Source organism: Actinia tenebrosa, unplaced genomic scaffold (genome assembly GCF_029948245.1).
Source record: "Actinia tenebrosa isolate PJP-AT-01 unplaced genomic scaffold, QUT_ActTen_1.0 PGA_scaffold17__23_contigs__length_9995812, whole genome shotgun sequence".
Lineage (NCBI taxonomy): Eukaryota > Metazoa > Cnidaria > Anthozoa > Actiniaria > Actiniidae > Actinia > Actinia tenebrosa.
Window position 1 is genome coordinate 5,440,086 of NW_028292577.1, and position 25,639 is coordinate 5,465,724.

At 36.9% G+C, this 25,639-nt stretch overlaps 1 protein-coding gene and 2 long non-coding RNA genes across 4 annotated transcripts; 1 reads left to right on the forward strand and 2 right to left on the reverse strand.

Moving 5' to 3' along the window:
* Positions 1-3,875: 3,875 nt before the first annotated feature.
* Positions 3,876-15,453, reverse strand: LOC148910336 (uncharacterized). Of its 2 annotated transcripts, none has more exons than XR_016120108.1 (5): positions 15,403-15,453; positions 13,873-13,900; positions 5,793-5,913; positions 4,443-4,705; positions 3,876-3,990 (listed from the first exon to the last, which is right to left on the reverse strand). It is a non-coding gene; the product is annotated as an uncharacterized LOC148910336 (long non-coding RNA). The 2 variants fall into 2 exon arrangements; XR_016120107.1 differs by having other exon boundaries at positions 13,873-13,930.
* LOC148910337 (uncharacterized) lies at positions 3,946-5,925 on the forward strand. The gene is made up of 2 exons (XR_016120109.1): positions 3,946-4,095; positions 4,471-5,925. It is a non-coding gene; the product is annotated as an uncharacterized LOC148910337 (long non-coding RNA).
* LOC148910338 (uncharacterized) lies at positions 7,971-13,727 on the reverse strand. The gene is made up of 4 exons (XM_089031975.1): positions 12,216-13,727; positions 11,770-11,912; positions 10,177-11,235; positions 7,971-10,001 (listed from the first exon to the last, which is right to left on the reverse strand). Exons 1-4 carry the CDS (start codon positions 12,628-12,630, stop codon positions 7,971-7,973), a joined length of 3,648 nt encoding a protein of 1,215 aa, XP_088888101.1. The 5' UTR covers positions 12,631-13,727.
* Positions 15,454-25,639: the final 10,186 nt, after the last annotated feature.

Consider the following 25,639-nt stretch of genomic DNA (forward strand, 5'->3'; position numbering starts at 1 on the left):
GCTATTCATCATCTTATTGGGCTATTCATCATCTTATTGGGCTATTCGTCTTATTGGGCTATTCATCATCTTATTGGGCTATTCATCATCTAATTGGGCTATTCATCATCTTATTGCGCTATTAGTGTTATTGGGCTATTCATTATCTTATTGGGCTATTCATCATCTTATTGCGCTATTAGTGTTATTGGGCTATTCATTATCTTATTGCGCTATTAGTGTTATTGGGCTTTTCCTCATCTTATTGGGCTATTCATCATCTTATTGGGATATTCATCATCTTATTGGGCTATTCATCATCTTATTGGGCTATTCGTCATCTTATAGGGCTATTCATCATCTTATTGGGCTATTCATCATCTTATTGGGCTATTCGTCTTATTGGGCAATTCGTCATCTTATTGGGCTATTCATCATCTTATTGGGCTATTCATCATCTTATTAGGCTATTCATCATCTTATTGGGCTATTCGTGTTTTTGGGCTATACGTCATCTTAATGGGCTATTCATCATCTTATTGGGCTATTCATCATCTTATTGGGGTATTCGCCATCTTATTGGGCTATTTATCATCTTATTGGGCTATTCATCATCCTATTGGGCTATTCGTGTTATTGGGCTATTCATCATCTTATTGGGCTATTCATCATCTTATTGGGCTATTCATCATCTTATTGGGCTATTCATCATCTTATTGGGCTATTCGTCATCTTATTGCGCTATTCGTGTTTTTGGGCTATACGTCATCTTAATGGGCTATTCATCATCTTATTGGGCTATTCGTCATCTTATTGGGCTATTCGTCATCTTATTGGGCTATTCGTCATCTTATTGGTCTATTCGTCATCTTATTGCGCTATTCGTGTTTTTGGGCTATACGTCATCTTAATGGGCTATTCATCATCTTATTGGGCTATTCATCATCTTATTGGGGTATTCGCCATCTTATTGGGCTATTCATCATCTTATTGGGCTATTCATCATCTTATTGGGCTATTCGTGTTATTGGGCTATTCATCATCTTATTGGGCTATTCATCATCTTATTGGGCTATTCATCATCTTATTGGGCTATTAGTGTTATTTGGCTATTCGTCATCTTATTGGGCTATTCGTCATCTTATTGGGCTATTCGTCATCTTATTGGGCTATTCGTCATCCTATTGGGCTATTCGTCATCTTATTGGGCTATTCGTCATCTTATTGGGCTATTCGTCATCTTATTGGGATATTCGTCATCTTATTGGGCTATTCGTCATCTTATTGGGCTATTCGTCATCTTATTGGGATATTCGTCATCTTATTGGGCTATTCGTCATCCTATTGTGCTATTCGTCATCCTATTGGGCTATTCGTCATCTTATTGGGCTATTCGTCATCTTATTGGGCTATTCGTCATCTTATTGGGCTATTCGTCATCTTATTGGGCTATTCGTCATCTTATTGGGCTATTCGTCATCTTATTGGGCTATTCGTCATCTTATTGGGCTATTCGTCATTTTATTGGGCTATTCGTCATCTTATTGGGCTATTCGTCATCTTATTGGGCTATTCCTCATCTTATTGGGCTATTCCTCATCTTATTGGGCTATTCCTCATCTTATTGGGCTATTCATCATCTTATTGGGCTATTCGTCATCTTATTGGGCTATTCCTCTTATTGTGCTATTCATCATCCTATTGGGCTATTAAAAATTTGGGCTATTCATCATCTTATTGGGCTATTCATCATCTAATTGGGCTGTTCATCATCTTATTGGGCTATTCGTCTTATTGGGCTATTCATTATCTTATTGCGCTATTAGTGTTATTGGGCTTTTCCTCATCTTATTGGGGTATTCATCATCTTATTGGGATATTCATCATCTTATTGGGCTATTCGTCTTATTGGGCTATTCATCATCTTATTGGGCTATTCGTCTTATTGGGCAATTCGTCATCTTATTGGGCTATTCATCATCTTATTGGGCTATTCATCATCTTATTGGGCTATTCGTCATCCTATTGGGCTATTCATCATCTTATTGGGCTATTCATCATCTTATTGGGCTATTCATCATCGTATTGGGCTATTCATCATCTTATTGGGCTATTCGTCATCTTATTGGGCTATTCGTCATCTTATTGGGCTATTCGTCATCTTATTGGGCTATTCGTCATCTTATTGGGCTATTCGTCATCTTATTGGGCTATTCGTCATCTTATTGGGCTATTCGTCATCTTATTGGGCTATTCTTCATCTTATTGGGCTATTCGTCATCTTATTGGCCTATTCGTCATCTTATTGGGCTATTCGTCATCCTATTGGGCTATACGTCATCTTATTGGGCTATTCATCATCTTATTGGGCTATTCATCATCTTATTGGGCTATTAGTGTTATTGGGCTATTCGTCATCTTATTGGGCTATTCGTCATCTTATTGAGCTATTCATCATCTTATTGGGCTATTCATCATCTTATTGGGCTATTTATCATCTTATTGGGCTATTCATCATCTTATTGGGCTATTCGTCATCTTATTGGGCTATTCGTCATCTTATTGGGCTATTCATCATCCTATTGGGCTATTCGTCATCTTATTGGGCTATTCGTCATATTATTGGGCTATTCGTCATCTTATTGGGATATTCGTCATGCTTATTGGGCTATTCATCATCTTATTGGGCTATTCGTCATCTTATTGGGCTATTCGTCATCTTATTGGGCTATTCGTCATCTTATTGGGATATTCGTCATCTTATTGGGCTATTCATCATCTTATTGGGCTATTCGTCATCCTATTGGGCTATTCATCATCTTATTGGGCTATTCATCATCTTATTGGGCTATTCATCATCGTATTGGGCTATTCATCATCTTATTGGGCTATTCGTCATCTTATTGGGCTATTAGTGTTATTGGGCTATTCGTCATCTTATTGGGCTATTCGTCATCTTATTGAGCTATTCATCATCTTATTGGGCTATTCATCATCTTATTGGGCTATTCATCATCTTATTGGGCTATTCATCATCTTATTGGGCTATTCATCATCTTATTGGGCTATTCATCATCGTATTGGGCTATTCATCATGTTATTGGGCTATTCATAATGTTATTGGGCTATTCGTCATCTTATTGGGCTATTCGTCATCTTATTGGGCTATTCGTCATCTTATTGGGCTAGTCGTCATCTTATTGGGCTATTCATCATCTTATTGGGCTATTCGTCATCTTATTGCGCTATTCGTGTTTTTGGGCTATACGTCATCTTAATGGGCTATTCATCATCTTATTGGGCTATTCATCATCTTATTGGGCTATTCGTCATCTTATTGGGCTATTCATCATCTTATTGGGCTATTCGTCATCTTATTGGGCTATTCATCATCTTATTGGGCTATTCATCATCTTATTGGGCTTCTTTTTACGTTCTCAGTGGTTCTTTTATGTCCCCCATTTACTGTAGGTTAGGAAGGGTTGGGAGACAGGGCCTACGGTTTTAAGTCCTTAAGTCCCGAGAAGACTTGAAGATCTAACCATTTGCAGATACAATTACAAAGGCAGCATTCTCCTCAGTCATTTTAAGACCCTGAGTGTTGGTCCAGCCGAGGCTTGAACCACGACCTCCCGCACAACAGACCGACGCTCTTACCAACTGAGCTAACCGGGTGACGGTTAGTCATTACAATAATATGAGTAAAAGGACAAGGTTAGAATCCTCCAAAATATCTAGTCTAATAATTAGTACGAATAAGAATCACCTTTATTTTGAAAAAACTAAATACAAGAGGAATATTTGCCGTTAGTAAGGTAGGTTCTGTAGAGTATCTAACTGTTGTATTATCTGGTAAATTTGTAAGTTTGGCTTGAGAATAGAGAGATATTTATAATAATCTTAATCAAACATTATATGTGTCAATCGATGTCAATCTTAATTTTAGGCTTCCTGCGGTCATGTCGGGCTTCCTGTGGTCGTGTCGGGCTTCCTGTGATCGTGTTGGGCTTCCTGTGTGATTCAAAATGGCGTCGCAAAAGTTTAATTTCTTTAGCAAGACTTCTATAAAGAAAGACTTAAATGGGACGTAAATGGAACGTAAATAGGAGGTAAAAGGTATGTTTAAAAACAAAAACACAATGAAACGACGCAACAGACAACACAACAAACTAAAAAATAATAATAATAAATACAAACAAAAATAAAACACAAACGAAAAACTAAAACAAAAACACAGAATCAAGTAAATACAAAACAAACTAAAAAGAAACAAAACAAAAACAAGGAAAAACAAATCAACACAAACAAGTAAATATACAAACACAAACAAACAGAAAGACCAAAATGACAAGGAATTAAAGACAAACAACAACACAAAGAAAAGAAAAACAATTAAACAAATAATTAAAAACTAACTACAAAAGAGTGGGGAAAGCTTCAACCAAAAACTAAAAAACACTAACCATGATATTCATTCTTGTTGCATCACAGGTCAAATGCGAAGAACGTGACATCAAGCAACGCTACATGGACAAGATCAACACTTTGACCAAGCAGCTACACCCAGCCATTGAAGAAGACTCCGCACATGACATTAACTATGTTGTCAAAACTCTCAATCGACGATGGCAAGACACAAGTGATAAACTGGACCAGTGTAGAGACCTTGGAAGACCTTTATTCCATGAGGATTGTTGGTTGGTGGCGTACATCAAAAATAGTTTGACTGCAAAAAAAAGAGCCCAAGAAGTGCACTTCAAATAACCTTCTTTTTAAACTGGTATACTGGTCAAACATGTAAAGCACTGAAGCGAGGTGCCAAGGTACTTTCAAAGGGTTATTCAAATTTGAATCTTGTAGCCTCGACTGAGTGCTTTGTATTTGACCAGTGAACCGATGTATGGAGAATGGTGAATGAATGCTTTGTGTTTGACCAGTGAACCGATGTATGGAGAATGGTGAATGAATGCTTTGTATTTGACCAGTGAATCGATATATGGAAAATGGTGAATGAATGCTTTGTATTTGACCAGTGAACCGATGTATGGAAAATGGTGAATGAATGCTTTGTATATGATCAGTGAACCGATGTATGGAGAATGGTGAATGAATGCTTTGTATTTGACCAGTGAATCGATATATGGAAAATGGTGAATGAATGCTTTGTATTTGACCAGTGAACCGATGTATGGAAAATGGTGAATGAATGCTTTGTATATGATCAGTGAACCGATGTATGGATAATGGTGAATGAATGCTTTGTATTTGACCAGTGAATCGATATATGGAAAATGGTGAATGAATGCTTCGTGTTTGACCAGTGAATCGATATATGGAGAATGGTGAATGAATGCTTTGTATTTGACCAGTGAACCGATGTATGGAGAATGGTGAATGAATGCTTTGTATTTGACCAGTGAATCGATATATGGAAAATGGTGAATGAATGCTTTGTATTTGACCAGTGAACCGATGTATGGAAAATGGTGAATGAATGCTTTGTATATGATCAGTGAACCGATGTATGGAGAATGGTGAATGAATGCTTTGTATTTGACCAGTGAATCGATATATGGAAAATGGTGAATGAATGCTTTGTATATGATCAGTGAACCGATGTATGGAAAATGGTGAATGAATGCTTTGTATATGATCAGTGAACCGATGTATGGAGAATGGTGAATGAATGCTTTGTGTTTGACCAGTGAACTGATGTATGGAAAATGGTGAATGAATGCTTTGTATTTGACCAGTGAACTGATGTATGGAAAATGGTGCATAGTCTTTTTTTGTTTTGTCTTTGAACAACATACCCAAATAACAGAGCCTGCAAGACTTCTGGGTTTCTTGTCTTCCTTTGATCAAATTCCCAAAGGTGGATGTAAGAGATGCCTCAGGTTATGTGGAACTTGTTATGATGAAAATAAAATAAAACTGAAAATAAAATGTAGGTGAAAAAGTTCAATTCCTTAACATTAACAACTCCACAATAAAATCTCTATAACAATCTTATATAGAGGCTTTGCACCATCACATGACGGCAGCAAAATAATCATTTCCTCCTGGGAAACTAAATTCTTTCTTGTGTAAATCAGATCAAACCAGATTCTATTGTTTCTTCTGTAATAACTGGTGATGATGTAAAGCCTTATATAACCTATATACACCTATTTCAGAAATCGCTGTCGCACCAAAAGCCTCAAGCAACAAGCCAAGACTGCAGAGAATGCTGTTACTTTTAGCTGTAATTAGTTTATTCATGGTGCATTTTCATTTATTGACTTCACCAATTGCTCCAAGCAAGGCTGCTTGAGATGATAATTAGTGGAGAGCTATAGCCACTTGCATGAACCATGAATAAATCAATTATAATTAAAAGTACCGACGTTCTCTGGAGCCTTGGCTTGTTACTTGAGGCTCTTGGTGCGACAACGATTTTCGAAATAGGTGTATATACCCCTTACACTGAGTCCCAAGAGGAATTGTTCTGGGAGACAAAACAATGGATGTTTTTTTTTTTGCAGAAGAAAAGACGGCCTACTGTTTTGTCCCCCAAAACAATTCCTCTAGGAAAGCCTTCCAGGGATTTTTTTTCAGAGGGAGTGAGCATATTAGAGGCTGAGATCTTAAGAGAGGATGTCAGCAAAAATCGACCATACGCCGGCAACAGCCGAAAAATCGAATTCGCTCATATTTTGGTATTAGGAATACCTTGATGCGATATAAACCGTGGTATACTTCATTTGCCAAAATATCGCTTTATTTCCGAGAAAAACGAGAAAAACAAATTCGTGCATAATTGACTCTCTGAGAGAGTCAAAATATACTCCAACTTTGGGGGCCTCGCGCGCCTTTGCAAAAATATCTACAGACTCAATCTTGGGAAATTATTTGGGATAGTGTTTTAACATTAAAAAGATGGAATTTCACGGTGTTCGAATAAATTCATAGTGGCGAAAAATATTTATTCACCAGGGTACTTTGACTTCGCGTCAAAAATGAGGAATTTTCAAAAAATGATTTATCCGTGTGCTAAATAAAATAAAACGTTGATATTAAGAAATTGAAAAGCTAAAATAATGTTCTAATCGTGGGTGAAGTCATTTTTGGGGGTTTTTGTTCTGCGATGAGAAATAAAATCTAAAAGTTACAGAAATTTTGAAGAGCTCAGACGGTCGGCCAAATCAAAGCGATTGACAAATTTGCATAACTTTTTGGATTTTTAAATCTTAATTTGGCTAAGTATCATAAAAACATCATCAGCATACAAGTTCAATGTAATATAATGACAAATACCGCAAGAATTTCGTTTTTACATTTGATTTTACCTAGAATTTAACAACAATTTATGCCCGGGAACTTCTGTTTACAATCATTTAGTGACTGAGCGGCAGGGCTGAAATGTGTAACGCGACAGATTTAGTTTTTGCAATTTAAAAATAAAGTCTTTTTCTTTTCAATTTCAGAGAAATAAAAGTATTTATTTGTTTGTTTGTCTCTTTAATTTTTCAAGAGAAATCGAAAATCGACTTTTTTCGAGTGAGAATCTGAATGAGAGATCGAAGGCAATCAAACCGTTTAAATCGGATTCAACCGGCTTGTGATCATAATCCTAAACGCATAGTCCCAGTCCTAGATCTGAGACAAGTTCCGAGTTGAATAATTCTTCACAACAGACTTTAACCGTTGTTTTATCAATCGGAAAAAATTGACGTTTGCAGCAATTTTGTCACTATCATCTGCCTATATTTTTTCAAGCAATACTCTTATCGAGTATACTAGAAAAAACTTGATTTATCATTATTTTAGTTAAAGTCTCTACATATTGCTGTATTTGTATATATAAATACAGCAATCACAGAAATCTGATTCAACCAGGCATATCATAGTTAAGTATACGACAATTAAGTAACCATATAATTGATTCGACTTCTAAAGCGCGGACTATACCTGCTTTCGAAATAAACCGGCTACAAGGCTGGACTATAGTTTTATGTACTGCTTGCACAACTACATTGCCTGACAAGTTCATTGAGAATATCGATGTACGGCATTTTGCGATTGACTGTAATACTGGATATATCAAGTTCGAAAGCAGCACAAATATCTTTCAGCATGGCAATAGAGAATCTTGGAAGTTTTGATTGTGAAGACATTTTGCAGATGTCGTAAGTGTGATACATTATTGGGTGTTGAAGAGTAATTGCATTCATCACTTCATCCGTCAGTTCTTGCACATCTCTGTTCACAATTTCTCCAACATTTCCTCCCATTACATCTTTTTCATAAGAGTCTAGATTTTTTGCTTTTGCTAAGCGAGAAAAAAAATTGGAAATTTGCTGAGAAGATAGAAAATCCTCTTTCCGGAACATGCAAGAGCCATCAGCATTTTTGGCTTTTCTCATTGACTTAGATACAGTTCGTGGATCTGCTTTTTGCCCAGTTAATTCACCATTTTTAAAGACTTCCATGAGATAGTTTTTTTGGGTTTCAGTAAACCTTTTCCTCTTTCCTGTAGACTTCAAGGCCCAACCCATCGGAAGTACTGAATGTGCCATACTATTTTCTGATTCAAGCGTGTCTGGCTGAGGGAATGTTGGAACTTCACTCATCCCCTTTTCGAGTTTTGAGGCGCAACCTATCATTGATTTGTCATAAAATGTCTGAAGTTCAAGGGAATACTTGTGTTTTCCAATGTCCAGATGTTTTTCAAGTGAAGAATACCGCTGAAACGACTTTGTACAGCCCTCCTCTGGACAACAGAACAGCTTTTTATCAGCATCTGCCTGTAGATCCTCAGCGTCGCCTTTGCCACAATCAGCATTACCACCAGCATCGCCATCATCATTGTCATCATCATTATCATAACAATCATCAATGCTATTACCTTCATCATCATCGTCACTGGCATCATCTTTGCTCTCTAATTTTGAACTTTTTGGGCCTTTTCGGGGTTTTACAGGAACAAATAAGATTTTGTTGCTATTATCATCCGACGTTTTGTTTAGTTTGGGTATGCCGGTTGGGAGACTTAGGTCATTCCAATTGATGGATTTCCCAGGACCAATTTCATAGGCTCTCCACATTTTCATTGCCTCTTCGCTGTATTGGATATTGTTAATATAGCTAATTCCATCAAATTTGACAGATTTGAAGCCTGATGTAGATTGTGGGCCACACAAAGTCACTGTTACGCCCGGTATGCCTCCAGATGACTCAATTGCTTGTTTCATTTGTTTGGCTGTTTCGATATCATGGCCTGAGTCCAAATATCTTTTCATGTGATTTTTGATGTTCGCGGCCTTTCGATCACATGCGCCTTTCCCTCCTTGTGGATCCGAAAAGTCGATCCGAGAAAGGCAGATTCCGTGTTTCGTAGCAATGTGCTTTATAGCAAGCATAGTTGGTGCCGAATGATAGCATCCAGCGTTATCTTGTTTCATGTAGACAAACTTTACACTTGATAAAATACTCTTGAGTTGCTGGAGGACATCATCGAAAATAGCCAAGACTGTGGGACTATCCTGAGTACAGCTTTCAAAAACATGAACAAAAGTCAACATGTTTATGTCATTATCCTTTGGTTTCGTTACAGCAACTGTAAGGTGCCAGGAAATCCCGCGCTTTCCAAACCAATCTCTTTGGCTTTCGCGAAACTTTCGCGGTACGAATTTCATGGCCCAATCAGATACAAGAACCACTGATTGATCATCCATATTTTTCAATATTTCATGTTTTGCGGTATCCTGGTTGATGGTTCGAAGAAGATGAGCTTTCCACGCATCGATATTTTGAGCAGATTGATCTATGGTATACTCCATCTCTTCTCTTTCTTCTAATGAGCAGTCAACGCCTTTAATGGCTGAACGTATTTCTTCAAGAGCACTAGGGAAGATGCTGCATCTATCACATTTTAGATTATGTTCGTGATCACAACACTTTTCGAAGCAGGGGTCGTCAGGGGAACTGAGAGCGAACACTCTGCAGTGATCGGCAACCACCGAGTTTTTTGAAACATGCACCTAAAATAAAATAAAAAGATAGTCGTCAGGAGGAGGAAAATGCATTAACTTCTTGTCTTTCTTTTTTCATTTTTTGTTTGTTTGTTTGTTTGTTTGTTTGTTTTTTGTCTTGTCAGTTTTCTTGTGTTTGTTGTGGTGTTAGCTTTAATACTTGAGTTTTAAAACTCAGTTTTACCTTATAATCGCTTTTAAGGTATCGTTTCGCTTGTTTTAGCTTTTCATTAGTCATGTTCGCCCACGTTAGTCCCTTTCCATAACTATCCCCAAGTGTCTCCACCACGTCTTCTAGATCATCAAAGGACTGGGCTCCATTTGCTGAAAAATAGTCCAGCCCTTGAAGGGATTTGCGGACGGACGCAGAGCAGGCACTGAGGATCCTGAGCAATGTGCTACGGCTTACTGGGTCAAAACCTGTTTCCGAGCAGTAACTTTGGTATTGACGTATTATTTGTTCCGGTATGAGAGTTCGAACCACATTTGGAACTTTTAGCTCACAGCCTGACGACAACTTGAGTACTCTTTCTCCGAAAGGTAAATCTTGAACTATGTGAGAGCTCGTAATGAATGTCAAAAAGTGCTCTAGTTTCTCGGGTTTTATATACATGCGCGTATTCTTTACGGGCGAGAGAACAGAACCTCGACCATGAAGTAAACGATGATGCCGCGCTATTTTAAGGCGGTACATCGATATGTCGGGTATCCATCTCTTTAAATCATTGAAGCTTACTTTATCTGCCATAAGGGAGAGGATCTGTCTTCTAGTGCTCCAATGATTGGCATTATTGTAACATTCACAAAGGGCTTCCATCAATGAAAAATCAAAAGTAGTATCGCCATGTTTAAGATTGGATTTTGCTAAAGAATCAAAGATCTTGTCGGACTGCCCAGGAGCAACTTCCTCTAAGCATGAAGCAACCACTTGTTTTCCTTTTCTTTTGTAATAACGTCTCGAGCGTTCAGATGCCTCGTCCCATGGGGTTGCTAGCACAAAGCGGACAGGACTAACATCTCTTGATGCTAAATAAGCATTGAGTTTTTCTCTTGGTGACAAATCGAAAAGAAAAGAACCGTCAACAGTTACACTAGAAATGTCCTCTTCGTGATATTGACTCACTGGCGTATTCGTCCACGTAGAAGACATTGAAATATTTGTTGGACTTAAAGGTAATGGCTGTTTAAAGAACACCTCCTCTTCTTTTTCTTCTTCTTCGTTTTGCTCTTTACTCCTCTTTTCCTAAAACCGGGAAAAGAAATATAAATCTTTATATTTTTTAAGTGGGTGTATGAATAAATTGGAATAAGGGTGCATGGAATGTGATAAATTCAGGTCCACCCCCCACTCAGCTTCTTCTATTTTTTAAAAAAAAGGTACAAGGCAAAGTTGAGTATATTAGGCGAGTATATTATGGTCTTCCGGAAAAAAAGTTGTTTTGTCTCCCACCTTCCCCCCCCTCTCCCCTTCCCATATTTCTAAGCTGTGGGCCTTGATGCGGGTCTGAGATAGACGGTTGGATGGAGGGATGGATGTATGGAGGATTGGCTGAAATGGATGGATAGACTGGAATGTGATGAAGGGAATGGAATAGATGGGATATAGAAGAATGGATGGAATATAAAAGGAATATAGAAGATATAGAAGAATGGATGGAATGAGATTGGATAGATGGATGGTTGGTTGGTTGGTTGGATATACAATAGATGGAATGAGAAGGATGGATTGGATTATTTTAGCACCTTTTTAAATAAAGGCTTAGATTGGCAGACCTACCTCTATTCTCAAATGCTTTAGTTTTTCGAGTGTCTCTGTTTCCGCGTCAATGCATTCCTCATCTACAAACGAACTTCTAGATTTCTGTGTGTCAATATTACTGACCATCTCTCTTATTTTTTTCCTGCAACTCACGCAGATACCTGCCAAACAATGCACACTACGACTTAAAATACTACTTCCAGGGCCGTAACCAGAACTTTTACAGGGAGGGTGCATGAAAATCGGACCATTGATCGTTTCTTTTAAGAAAGCAGAACAAAAATAAATAATAATAAAAAAAATAATAATAAAAAGGTAACCAGAAGAAAGCAGAACCACACACACACAAAAAAAAAGGAGATGGATGAGCACCCCCCCCCCCCCCCCTAGTTACGGCCCTGCTAACGGGACTGATATAGAAACATGCGTTTTGAGAAGAAATCATAAGCATGCAAAAACGTTACCTGCTCCAGATGGAATAAAAGTTCCTGTTTTCTTGAATATCAATTCCGACTCGTCTTTTCCAATGCCCTTGTCGCTCTTTGGCCACTTCGATTTTGATTGGCCATGATTTGAGATCGATGCGGGAACTCTACATCTAGTACTAGAGCCCCTTGTCCACCCTAGTCCAAGTATTGAGCGATGATGGGGACATATCGTCCAATCATTTATTTCTTTTGGTCGTCTGAACTGTCCTGCACGACCAAGAATCAAATCGAATTCACTTTCAAATCCAGAGAAACCAAACAAAGTCTTGTGTCGAGCTATATCCTTAGTGCATGAAAGCAAGGGAACAACGAGAGCATCTTGCGTCCTATCTTTTCTGCTATAACCACATAATCCACCAATAATCGATTTAAAGGAGCAACAAACTTCCATGGAAATAAAGTTAGCAAATCATAACGTGGATAAAAGCGTTAATGACTGAAGAATGGATGTTGTTTGCGGCATTATACAAAAGAATTGCGGCAATTTAATTTCATGTGTCAGTCATCTATCAAAGTCTCCCCTGAAGTTAGTTTTTGTATTGTAATCAATTTCCCACTCGAAAAAAGTCATTGAAACGGGGGTTGAATCATTTTTCGATTTCTCTTGAAAAATTAAAGAGACAAACAAACAAATAAATACTTTTATTTCTCTGAAATTGAAAAGAAAAAGACTTTATTTTTAAATTGCAAAAACTAAATCTGTCGCGTTACACATTTCAGCCCTGCCGCTCAGTCACTAAATGATTGTAAACAGAAGTTCCCGGGCATAAATTGTTGTTAAATTCTAGGTAAAATCAAATGTAAAAACGAAATTCTTGCGGTATTTGTCATTATATTACATTGAACTTGTATGCTGATGATGTTTTTATGATACTTAGCCAAATTAAGATTTAAAAATCCAAAAAGTTATGCAAATTTGTCAATCGCTTTGATTTGGCCGACCGTCTGAGCTCTTCAAAATTTCTGTAACTTTTAGATTTTATTTCTCATCGCAGAACAAAAACCCCCAAAAATGACTTCACCCACGATTAGAACATTATTTTAGCTTTTCAATTTCTTAATATCAACGTTTTATTTTATTTAGCACACGGATAAATCATTTTTTGAAAATTCCTCATTTTTGACGCGAAGTCAAAGTACCCTGGTGAATAAATATTTTTCGCCACTATGAATTTATTCGAACACCGTGAAATTCCATCTTTTTAATGTTAAAACACTATCCCAAATAATTTCCCAAGATTGAGTCTGTAGATATTTTTGCAAAGGCGCGCGAGGCCCCCAAAGTTGGAGTATATTTTGACTCTCTCAGAGAGTCAATTATGCACGAATTTGTTTTTCTCGTTTTTCTCGGAAATAAAGCGATATTTTGGCAAATGAAGTATACCACGGTTTATATCGCATCAAGGTATTCCTAATGCCAAAATATGAACGAATTCGATTTTTTGGCTGTTGCCGGCAAAATTTGATTTTGGTCGATTTTTGCTGACATCCTCTCTTAATAAATTTTCCTGATTTATGGGAAGGGGGTCTGAAAAAAATTCCTCTGTGGGGGTAAGTGAAGTTGGGATAATTTCTGGAACTACACATTCCCACAATTTCATTCTATCATTTTATATTATTAAAGCAGACTTACCCAGAATCGTTACATTGTGCTGCATAAACTAAAAAAAGAAGGAAGGGCAATTTAGAACCTGGAAAAAAAGTTTATTTTATTACAATAAACTCAACAAAATTACTCGATTTTGATTGGACAAGAGGAGTACAATTAAATCCCAAATTGTACTCTGTAGAGTCCCAATTAAGTTGCTCAATTTTGTCGAGTGTATTATAAACAAAAAATTGCACAATGTACAATTTGGAATTTATAGATACTTGTGATGTTTTGAAAGTTCTCATATTAAAACTTTATACATGTATGTGCATGTATGTATAAAGTGTAGATTTTATTATAGTGTAATTTATTGTTAATAGAAGTAGTAATAAGTAGGAGTAGTAGTAGTGGTAGTGGATGTGCCGAAAACCTACCTATGGCCCTCTATGGCCTACCTTTGTTTCCCTTAACTTCATGTAAATAGAGTGCTCACACTAAATCCGTGAAACAAATACTAATTTTTAGCACTAAATAGTGATAATTAACCAATAGAAAACAAAGGATTCTGTATGAAATAGTACTAATTAGTACTATTTAATATTCACGGTTTTAGTGCATGCACTCTATCAATCTTTTTCACAGCATTCATTTGCAGAAGCTCTCTGAATGAATCTTAGCCGACAATGGCTGCCCAAAAGCTTTTTTTAGGACCACAGGAAACCCAAAATTCTATTACTACTTTGCATTTTTAGCAGCACCCATCTTGACTGTTTGTGATTTATTTTATTATGTAAAAATGTATTTATGGATCCCATGTTAAAAATAGAGTGTTTGGGTTGTGAGGATGATGTAAAATGTCAAAAGAAGTAATTTGATATATTCATAAACTAGTGTTGTATTTGATATCTATAAACCTCCCGTTTAGGCTGTGTTCATAATGTATAGCAGGGGGGGGCAGGTGAAGTTGAGGGGGAATCAGGAAAATTTTGGTAGGTTATAAAAAGGGGGGGATGGGCAAATTTTTATCAGAAAAATGGGGGGATGCACAATTGTTGGATGAAAGGTTTTTAGCCTTGCTTCAGGGGGTTGGTATTTCTTTTGCATGACTTTAAGGAGGGTTTTAAGAATTATTCTGGACATCCCCTTCCCCTCTGCCATACATTATGAACGCAGCATTATGCACCTATCAATGTCAATGTCTTGCCCTAACGGGGGCAGCCCGGGCATACTGAGTGGCTATTGCCATCTTTGAAAAAAAATTGTCAGTCCCTCTTAAGGGCCATATCAAATTGACAATAGGCCCCTTACAAGGAGCAGAGATATAATATAAAGTATAACAGGAGAGAGCTTCATATTTCTAAGCACAATAACTGATAGGTAATACGGAAATGAGCTTCAAGTCAGAAAATTATTGCCTGACTTCAGAGCATGCATTACAACACGTTTAACTCATATGTTTAATAATCTCTTCTGCAGTTGTAAGCAAATAAAACTTAAAGCAGTAGACGTGGTTTGTAACTAAAAAAAACAATTGTATATGTATTTGGCTTGAATAAGAGTCAAATTCCTTACCTTTTTCACCTCTGACCTTCTCTCCAAATCCGCCATTTTGCTTTGACCAACTCTCTCGTTCCCAGTCTTTGCCTGACCAAATTGTTAATACGCCCTACCCTGGGGGGACCCCTGTGTCAATAAAAGCCTAGCAGCCTCTGTCATGGGCAACGTTCTTATGTCAATAGCCTTTGTATGCCGGCCAGGGGGGGTGGGGGGAGAGGGGGTACTCCACCCACATTTGGGTAGGGGTGTTCCGCTGGGATTCTGAAAGGTGTACCCTGTTTATGATAAAAAAACTCAAATTTGTAGACCCTGTTTATGATAAAAGATATAATTTATTGCACTGAGTTCCTGTTTCAATTATCATGTCATCTCGCGTATTGTTTTTCTGACAACCATAATAACCAGTTTGGGTCAATACGAAAGTACAAACCCTAAATATGACAGGAAACTCAGAAACAACTTGGAACTTGAGTGAAATCGCATACCCTGTTTATGACAAGAAGCTCGAAAAACCATACCCTGTTCAGTGGATCATCCCTGTATAGTCCATATATGGGAGTACCCCCCCCCCCCCCCCTCTTGGAGTGTGTCAATACACCCTGAGCTTAGGCTATGGCCCGAAGAATTTATAGCCCAAAATGAAAAAAAGAATTGTGACAAAAATAAGAAAACAAATATAATATATCATTACAAAAATGTAAACAGTGAAAATGGTGTTAAAATGACCCAAAATCGATGAAAACCATGGGCTATAGTCCATGCTTTTTGCCCAAAAATGACCTATTTTGCATCTGTCATGGATAATACATATCTTTTCAAAAGGTGTGAAAATGGCCCAAAATCGATCAAAACCATGGGCTATAGTCCATGCTTTTTGCCCAAAAATAGCCAAAAATGTCCTATTTTGTATCCATCATAAATAATGCATATCTTTTCAAAAGATGTGAAGATGGCCCAAAATCGATCAAAACCATGGGCTATAGTCCATGCTTTTTGCCCAAAAATGGCCTATTTTGCATCCATCATAAATAATGCATATCTTTTCAAAAGGTGTGAAAATGGCCCAAAATCGATCAAAACCATAGGCTATAGTCCATGCTTTTTGCCCAAATATGGCCAAAAATGACCTATTTTGCATCCGTCATGGATAATACATATCTTTTCAAAAGGTGTGAAAATGGCTTCAAATCGATCAAAATCATGTTCTATAGTCCATGCTTTTTGCTCAAAAATGGTCAAAAATGGCCTATTTTGCATCCGTCATGGATAATACATATCTTTTCAAAAGGTGTGAAAATGTTCCAAAATCGATGAAAACCATGGTCTATAGTCCATGCTTTTTCCTTTAAAATAGCCAAAAATGGCCTATTTTGCATCCATCATAAATAATGCATATCTTTTCAAAAGGTGTGAAAATGGCCCAAAATCGATCAAAACCATGGGCTATAGTCCATGCTTTTTGCTCAAAAATGGCCAAAAATGACCTATTTTGCATCCGTCATGGATAATACATATGTTTTCAAAAGGTGTGAAAATGGCCCAAAATCGATCAAAACCATGGGCTATAGTCCATGCTTTTTGCCCAAAAATAGCCAAAAATGGCCTATTTTGCATCCATCATAAATAATGCATATCTTTTCAAAAGGTGTGAAAATGGCCCAAAATCGATCAAAACCATGGGCTATAGTCCATGCTTTTTGCCCAAAAATAGCCAAAAATGACCTATTTTGCATCCGTCATGGATAATACATATCTTTTCAAAAGGTGTGAAAATGGCCCAAAATCGATGAAAACCATGGGCTATAGTCCATGCTTTTTGCCCAAAAATTGCCAAAAATGACCTATAATGCATCGGTCATAAACAATGCATATCTTTTCAAAAGGTGTAAAAATAGCCCAAAATCGATCAAAACCATGGGCTATAGTCCATGCTTTTTGCTTAAAAATGGCCAAAAATGACCTATTTTGCATCCGTCATGGATAATGCATATCATTTCAAAAGGTGTGAAAATGGCCCAAAATCGATCAAAACCATAGGCTATAGTCCATGCTTTTTGCCCAAAAATAGCCAAAAATGACCTATTTTGCATCCGTCATGGATAATACATATCTATTCAAAAGGTGTAAAAATGGCCCAAAATCGATCAAAACCATGGGCTATAGTCCATGCTTTTTACCCAAATATGGCCTATTTTGCATCCATCATAAATAATGCATATCTTTTCAAAAGGTGTGTAAATGGCCCAAAATCGATCAAAACCATGGGCTATAGTCCATGCTTTTTGCCCAAAAATAGCCAAAAATGACCTATTTTGCATCCGTCATGGATAATACATATCTTTTCAAAAGGTGTGAAAATGGCCCAAAATCGATCAAAACCATGGGCTATAGTCCATGCTTTTTGCCCAAAAATAGCCAAAAATGGCCTATTTTGCATCCATCATAAATAATGCATATCATTTCAAAAGGTGTGAAAATGGCCCAAAATCGATCAAAACCATAAGCTATAGTCCATGCTTTTTGCTTTAAAATAGCCAAAAATGACCTATTATGCATCGGTCATAAAAAATGCATATCTTTTCAAAAGGTGTAAAAATGGCCCAAAATCGATCAAAACCATGGGCTATAGTCCATGCTTTTTGCTTAAAAATGGCCAAAAATGACCTATTTTGCATCCGTCATGGATAATGCATATCATTTCAAAAGGTGTGAAAATGGCCCAAAATCGATCAAAACCATAGGCTATAGTCCATGCTTTTTGCCCAAAAATAGCCAAAAATGACCTATTTTGCATCCGTCATGGATAATACATATCTATTCAAAAGGTGTAAAAATGGCCCAAAATCGATCAAAACCATGGGCTATAGTCCATGCTTTTTACCCAAATATGGCCTATTTTGCATCCATCATAAATAATGCATATCTTTTCAAAAGGTGTGTAAATGGCCCAAAATCGATCAAAACCATGGGCTATAGTCCATGCTTTTTGCCCAAAAATAGCCAAAAATGACCTATTTTGCATCCGTCATGGATAATACATATCTTTTCAAAAGGTGTGAAAATGGCCCAAAATCGATCAAAACCATGGGCTATAGTCCATGCTTTTTGCCCAAAAATAGCCAAAAATGGCCTATTTTGCATCCATCACAAATAATGCATATCATTTCAAAAGGTGTGAAAATGGCCCAAAATCGATCAAAACCATAAGCTATAGTCCATGCTTTTTGCTTTAAAATAGCCAAAAATGACCTATTATGCATCGGTCATAAAAAATGCATATCTTTTCAAAAGGTGTAAAAATGGCCCAAAATCGATCAAAACCATGGGCTATAGTCCATGCTTTTTGCTTAAAAATGGCCAAAAATGACCTATTTTGCATCCGTCATGGATAATACATATCTTTTCAAAAGGTGTAAAAATGGCCCAAAATAAATCAAAACCATGGGCTATAGTCCATGCTTTTTGCCCAAAAATGGCCTATTTTGCATCCATCATAAATAATGCATATCTTTTCAAAAGGTGTGAAAATGGCCCAAAATCGATCAAAACCATGGGCTATAGTCCATGCTTTTTGCCCAAAAATAGCCAAAAATGACCTATTTTGCATCCGTCATGGATAATACATATCTTTTCAAAAGGTGTGAAAATGGCCCAAAATCGATCAAAACCATGGGCTATAGTCCATGCTTTTTGCCCAAAAATAGCCAAAAATGGCCTATTTTGCATTCATCATAAATAATGCATATCATTTCAAAAGGTGTAAAAATGGCCCAAAATCGATCAAAACCATGGGCTTTAATCCATGCTTTTTGCTTAAAAATGGCCAAAAATTACCTATTTTGCATCCGTCATGGATAATACATATCTTTTCAAAAGGTGTAAAAATGGCCCAAAATAGATCAAAACCATGGGCTATAGTCCATGCTTTTTGCCCAAATATGGCCTATTTTGCATCCATCATAAATAATGCATATCTTCTCAAAAGTTGTGAAAATTGCCCAAAATCGATGAAAACCATGGGCTATAGTCCATGCTTTTTGCCCAAATATGGCCAAAAATAGCCTATTTTGCATCCCTCATAAATAATGCATATCTTTTTAAAAGGTGTGAAAATGGCCCAAAATCGATCAAAACCATGGGCTATAGTCCATGCTTTTTGCCCAAAAATGGCCTCTTTTGCATCCATCATAAATAATGCATATCTTTTCAAAAGGTGTGAAAATGGCCCAAAATCGATCAAAACCATGGGCTATAGTCCATGCTTTTTGCCCAAAAATAGCCAAAAATGACCTATTTTGCATCCGTCATGGATAATACATATCTTTTCAAAAGGTGTGAAAATGGCCCAAAATCGATCAAAACCATGTGCTATAGTCCATGCTTTTTGCCCAAAAATAGCCAAAAATGGCCTATTTTGCATCCATCATAAATAATGCATATCATTTCAAAAGGTGTGAAAATGGTCCAAAATCGATCAAAACCATGGGCTATAGTCCATGCTTTTTGCCCAAAAATAGCAAAAAATGACCTATTTTGCATCCGTCATGGATAATACATATCTTTTCAAAAGGTGTGAAAATGGCTAAAAATCGATCAAAACCATGGGCTATAGTCCATTCTTTTTGCCCAAAAATAGCCAAAAATGGCCTATTTTGCATCCATCATAATAATGCATATCTTTTCAAAAGGTGTGAAAATGGCCCAAAATCGATCAAAACCATAGGCTATAGTCCATGCTTTTTGCCCAAATATGCCCAAAAATGACCTATTTTGCATCCGTCATGGATAATACATATCTTTTCAAAAGGTGTGAAAATGGCTTAAAATCGATCAAAACCATGGGCTATAGTCCATGCTTTTTCCCCAAAGATGGCAAAAAATGACTTATTTTGCATCCTTCATGGATAGTACATATCTTTTCAAAAGGTGTAAAAATGGCTTCAAATCGATCAAAACCATGGGCTATAGTCCATGCTTTTTGCCCAAAAATAGCCAAAAATGACCTATTTTGCATCCGTCTAGGATAATGCATATCTTTTCAAAAGGTGTGAAATGGCCCAAATCGATGCAAAACCATGGGCTATAGTCCATGCTTTTTGCACATAAAATAGCCAAAAATGACCTATAATTGCATCCGTCATGAATAATAGCATATCTTTTCAAAGGATGTGAAAATAGCCCAAACTCGATGAAAACCATGGGCTATAGTCCATGCTTTGCTTTTGTCCAAAACTGGCCAAAATGACCTATTATGCATCCGTCATGATGATCATGCATATCATTTTCAAAAGGTGTAAAAATAGGCCCAAAATCGCTCCAAAACCATAGGGCTATAGTCCATGCTTTTATGCTTAAAAATAGCCCAAAAATGACCTATTTTGCATCCGTTCATGGGATAATACATATCTATTAAAAGGTTGTCAAAATGCCCAAAATCGATCAAAACCATGGCCTATAGTCCATGCTTTTTGCTTAAAATGGCCAAAAATGACCTATTTTGCATCCGTCATGGATAATACATATCTTTCAAAAGGTGTAAAAATGGCCCAAAATAAATCAAACCCATGGGCTATAGTCCATGCTTTTTGCCCAAAAATGGCCTATTTTGCATCCATCATAAATAATGCATATCTTTTCAAAAGGTGTGAAAATGGCCCAAAATCGATGAAAACCATGGGCTATAGTCCATGCTTTTTGCCCAAAAATAGCCAAAAATGGCCTATTTTGCCTCCATCATAAATAATGCATATCTTTTCAAAGGGTGTGAAAATGGCCCAAAATCGATCAAAACCATGAGCTATAGTCCATGCTTTTTGCCCAAAAATAGCCAAAAATGACCTATTTTGCATCCGTCATGGATAATGCATATCTTTTCAAAAGGTGTGAAAATGGCCCAAAATCGATCAAAACCATGGGCTATAGTCAATGCTTTTTTCCCAAATATGGCAAAAAATGACCTATTTTGCATCCTTCATGGATAATACATATCTTTTCAAAAGGTGTGAAAATGGCCCAAAATCGATCAAAACCATGGGCTATAGTCCATGCTTTTTGCCAAAAATAGCCAAAAATGACCTATTTTGCATCCGTCATGGATAATGCATATCTTTTCAAAAGGTGTAAAAATGGCCCAAAATCGATCAAAACCATGGGCTATAGTCCATGCTTTTTCCCCTAATATGGCCAAAAATGACCTATTTTGCATCCTTCATGGATAATAGATATCTTTTCAAAAGGTGTGAAAATGGCTTCAAATCGATAAAAACCATGAGCTATAGTCCATGCTTTTTGCTCAAAAATGGCCAAAAATGACCTATTTTGCATCCGTCATGGATAATGCATATCTTTTCAAAAGGTGTGAAAATGGCCCAAAATCGATCAAAACCATGGGCTATAGTCCATGCTTTTTGCCCAAAAATAGCCAAAAATGACCTATTTTGCATCCGTCATGGATAATGCATATCTTTTCAAAAGGTGTGAAAATGGCCCAAAATCGATCAAAACCATGGGCTATAGTCCATGCTTTTTACCCAAATATGGCCTATTTTGCATCCATCATAAATAATGCATATCTTTTTAAAAGGTGTGAAAATGGCCCAAAATCGATCAAAACCATGGTCTATAGTCCATGCTTTTTGCCAAAAATAGCCAAAAAATGGCCTATTTTGCATCCATCATAAATAATGCATATCTTTTCAAAGGTGTGAAAATGGCCCAAAATCGATTCAAAACCATGGGCTATAGTCCATGCTTTTGCCCAAAAAATAGCCAAAAATGGCCTATTTTGCCTCCATCATAAATAATGCATATCTTTTCAAAAGGTGTGAAAATGGCCCAAAAATCGATCAAAACCATGGCTATAGTCCATGCTTTTTGCCCAAAAATAGCCAAAAATGAACCTATTTTGCATCCGTCAGGATAATGCATATCATTTCAAAAGGGTGTGAAAATGGCCCAAAATCGATCAAAACCATAAGCTATAGTCCATGCTTTTTGCTTTAAAATAGCCCAAAAATGGACCTATGTATGCATCCGGTCATAAATAATGCATATCTTTTCAAAAGGTGTAAAATGCCCAAAATCGTCAAAACATGGCTATAGTCCATGCTTTTTGCCCAAAAATAGGCCAAAAATGCCTATTTTGCATACGTCATGGAATGCAATAATCTTTTCAAAAGGTGTGAAAATGGACCAAAAATCTAATCAAACCATGGGCTATATTCCATGCTTTTTACCCAAAATATGGCCTATTTGCATCCATCATAAATAATGCATTCTTTTTAAAAGGTGTGAAATGGTCCAAAAGTCGATCAAAACCATGGTCTTCTAGTCCATGCTTTTTGCCCAAAATGCAAAAATGCCTATTTTGCATCCTCATGGATAATGCATATCTTTCAAAGGTGTGAAAATGGCCCAAAATCGATCAAACCATGGGCTATAGTCCATGCTTTTTCTCCCAAAAATAGCCAAAAATGACCTATTTTGCATCCTCATGGATAATACATATCTATTCAAAAGGTGTAAAAATTGTGGCCCAAAATCGATGAAAACCATGGCTATATTCCATGCTTTGTGACCCAAATATGGCCCCTTTTGCACCATCATAATAATGCTATTTTTTTCAAAAGTGTGAAAATGGCCCAAAATCGATCAACAATGGGCTAATAAGTCCCTATGCTTTTGCCCAAAAATAGCCAAAATGGCCGTATTTTGCCTCATGCATAAATAATGCATTATCTTTTTCTAAAAGTTGTGAAAATGGCCCAAAATCGATCAAAAACCATGGGCTATAGAGTCCATGCTTTTTTCCCAAAAATAGCAAAATGGACCTATTTTGCATCGTCATGGATAATGCATATCTTTTCAAAAGGTGGGAAAATGGCACAAAATCGATCAAAAAACCATGGCTATAGTCCATTCTTTTTTCCCCACAAATGGCCAAAATGGCCTATTTTGCATCGCTCATAATATGCTATCTTTTCAAAAGGTGGTGAAAAAATTGCCCAAAATCGATCAAACCATGGCTATAGCCATGCGTTTTGTCCAATATGGCCCTATTTTCATTCATCAATAAATAATGCATAGCTTTTCAAAGGGTGAAATGGCCCAAAATCGATTCAAACCATGGCTATGTACTGCTTTTTGTCTTAAAAAAAATGCCAGAAAATGACCTATTTTGCATCCGTCGTGGATAATACAATCCCTTTCAAAGGTGTGAAAATGGCCCCAATCGATCAAACATGGGTTATAGTCCATCTTTTTCTTAAAAATGGACAAAAATACCTATTCTGCCTCAGTCATAATATGCCATATATTTCAAAAGGTGTGAAAATGGCCCAAAATCGAAATCAAAACCATAGGCTATAGTCAATGCTTTTTGTTTTTAAAATAGCCAAACATGAACCTTTTCATCGGTCCTAAACAATTCATATCTTTTCAAGGGTGTAAAATGGCTCAAATCGATCAAACCATGGGTCTATAGTCCCTCGCTCTTTTCTTTTCCTTAAAAATGGCCAAAAATGGCCTATTTGTGCATCGCTCATAATAAGCATACTTTTCAAAAGGGTGAAAATTGCCAAAATCATCAAAACCATGGGCTTATAGTCCATTCTTTTTTCCAAATATTGCCTATTTGCATCCATCATAAATATGCATATCTTTTCAAAAGGTGTGAAAATGGCCCAAATCGATTCAAAACCATGGGCTATAGGTCCATGCTTTTTTTGCCCAAAATGCCAAAATGGCCTATTTTTGAATCCCTCATAAATCTGCAATATCTTTTCAAAGGTGTGAAATGGCTCAAATCGATCAAAACCATAGGCTATATCCGCTTTTGCCTTTACATACCAAAACTGACTATTAAATGGCAAATCGTCATAAACAATGCATATCTTTCAAAGGTGGTCAAAATGGCTTCAAATCGATCAAAGCCATGGGGGGGGAGTGGCTATAAGTCCATCTCTTTTCTAAAATGGCCAAAATGGCCTCATTGTGCATCGCTCTAATAATGCATACTTTTCAAAAGGTGTGAAAATGGCCCAAACCGATCAAAATCCATGGGCTATAGTCCATGCTTTTTGCCCAAAAATGGCCAAAAATGGCCTATTTTGAATCCCTCATAAATAATGCATATCTTTTCAAAAAGGTGTGAAATGGCGCAAAATCGATTCAAACCCATAGGCTATAGCCATGCAGGCTTTTTCTTAAAATATCCACAATGACCTCATTATGCATCGTCATAAACTTCATATCTTTTCAAAAGGTGTAAAGAAAATGGCTTCAAATCGATCAAACCAGGGCTATAGTCCCTGGCTCTTTTTCTTAAAAATGGCCAAAACTGGCCTATTTTGCAATCGCCTCATAATAATGTCATACTTTCAAAAAGGTGTGAAAAACGTGGCCCAAAATCGTCAAAAAAAACCATGGGCTATAGTCCTTGCTTGGTTTGTCCAAATATGGCCTATGTTGCATGCATCATAACTAATGCATATCTTTTCAAAAGGTGTGAAAATGGCCCAAAATCGATCAAAACCATGGCTATTGTACATTGCTTTTGCTTAAAAATGGCCAAAAATGACCTATTTTGCATCCGTCGTGGATAATACATATCTTTCAAAAGGTGTGAAAATGGCCCAAAATCGATCAAAACCATGGGCTATAGTCCAGCTTTTGCCCAAAAATAGCCAAAATGGCCTATTTGCATCCATCACAAATAATGCATATCATTTCAAAGGTTGTGAAATGGCCCAAATCGATCAAAACCATAAGCTATAGTCCTGCTTTTTGCTTTAAAATAGCAAAAATGACCTATTATGCATCGGTCATAAAAATGCATATCTTTTCAAAAGGTTAAAAAATGGCCCAAATCGATCAAAACCATGGGCTATAGTCCATGCTTTTTGCGTAAAAATGGCCAAAAATGACCTATTTTGCATCCGTCATGGATAATACATATCTTTTCAAAAGGTGTGACAAATGGTCCCCAAATCGAATCAACCCTGGGCTATCGTCCATGCTCTTTTTGCCCAAGTTAGCCAAAAATGGGCCTATTTTGCATCCATTCATCAATTAATGCATTATTCATTTTCAAAAGTTGTTGTGAAATGGCCCAAAATGCGATCATGAAGGCCATGTGCTAATTGTACTGCTTTTTGCTTAAAATGCCAAAATGACCTATTTTGGCATCGTCGTGGTAATACATACTTTTTTCAAAAGGTGTGAAAATGGACCAAAATCGATCAAAACCATGGGT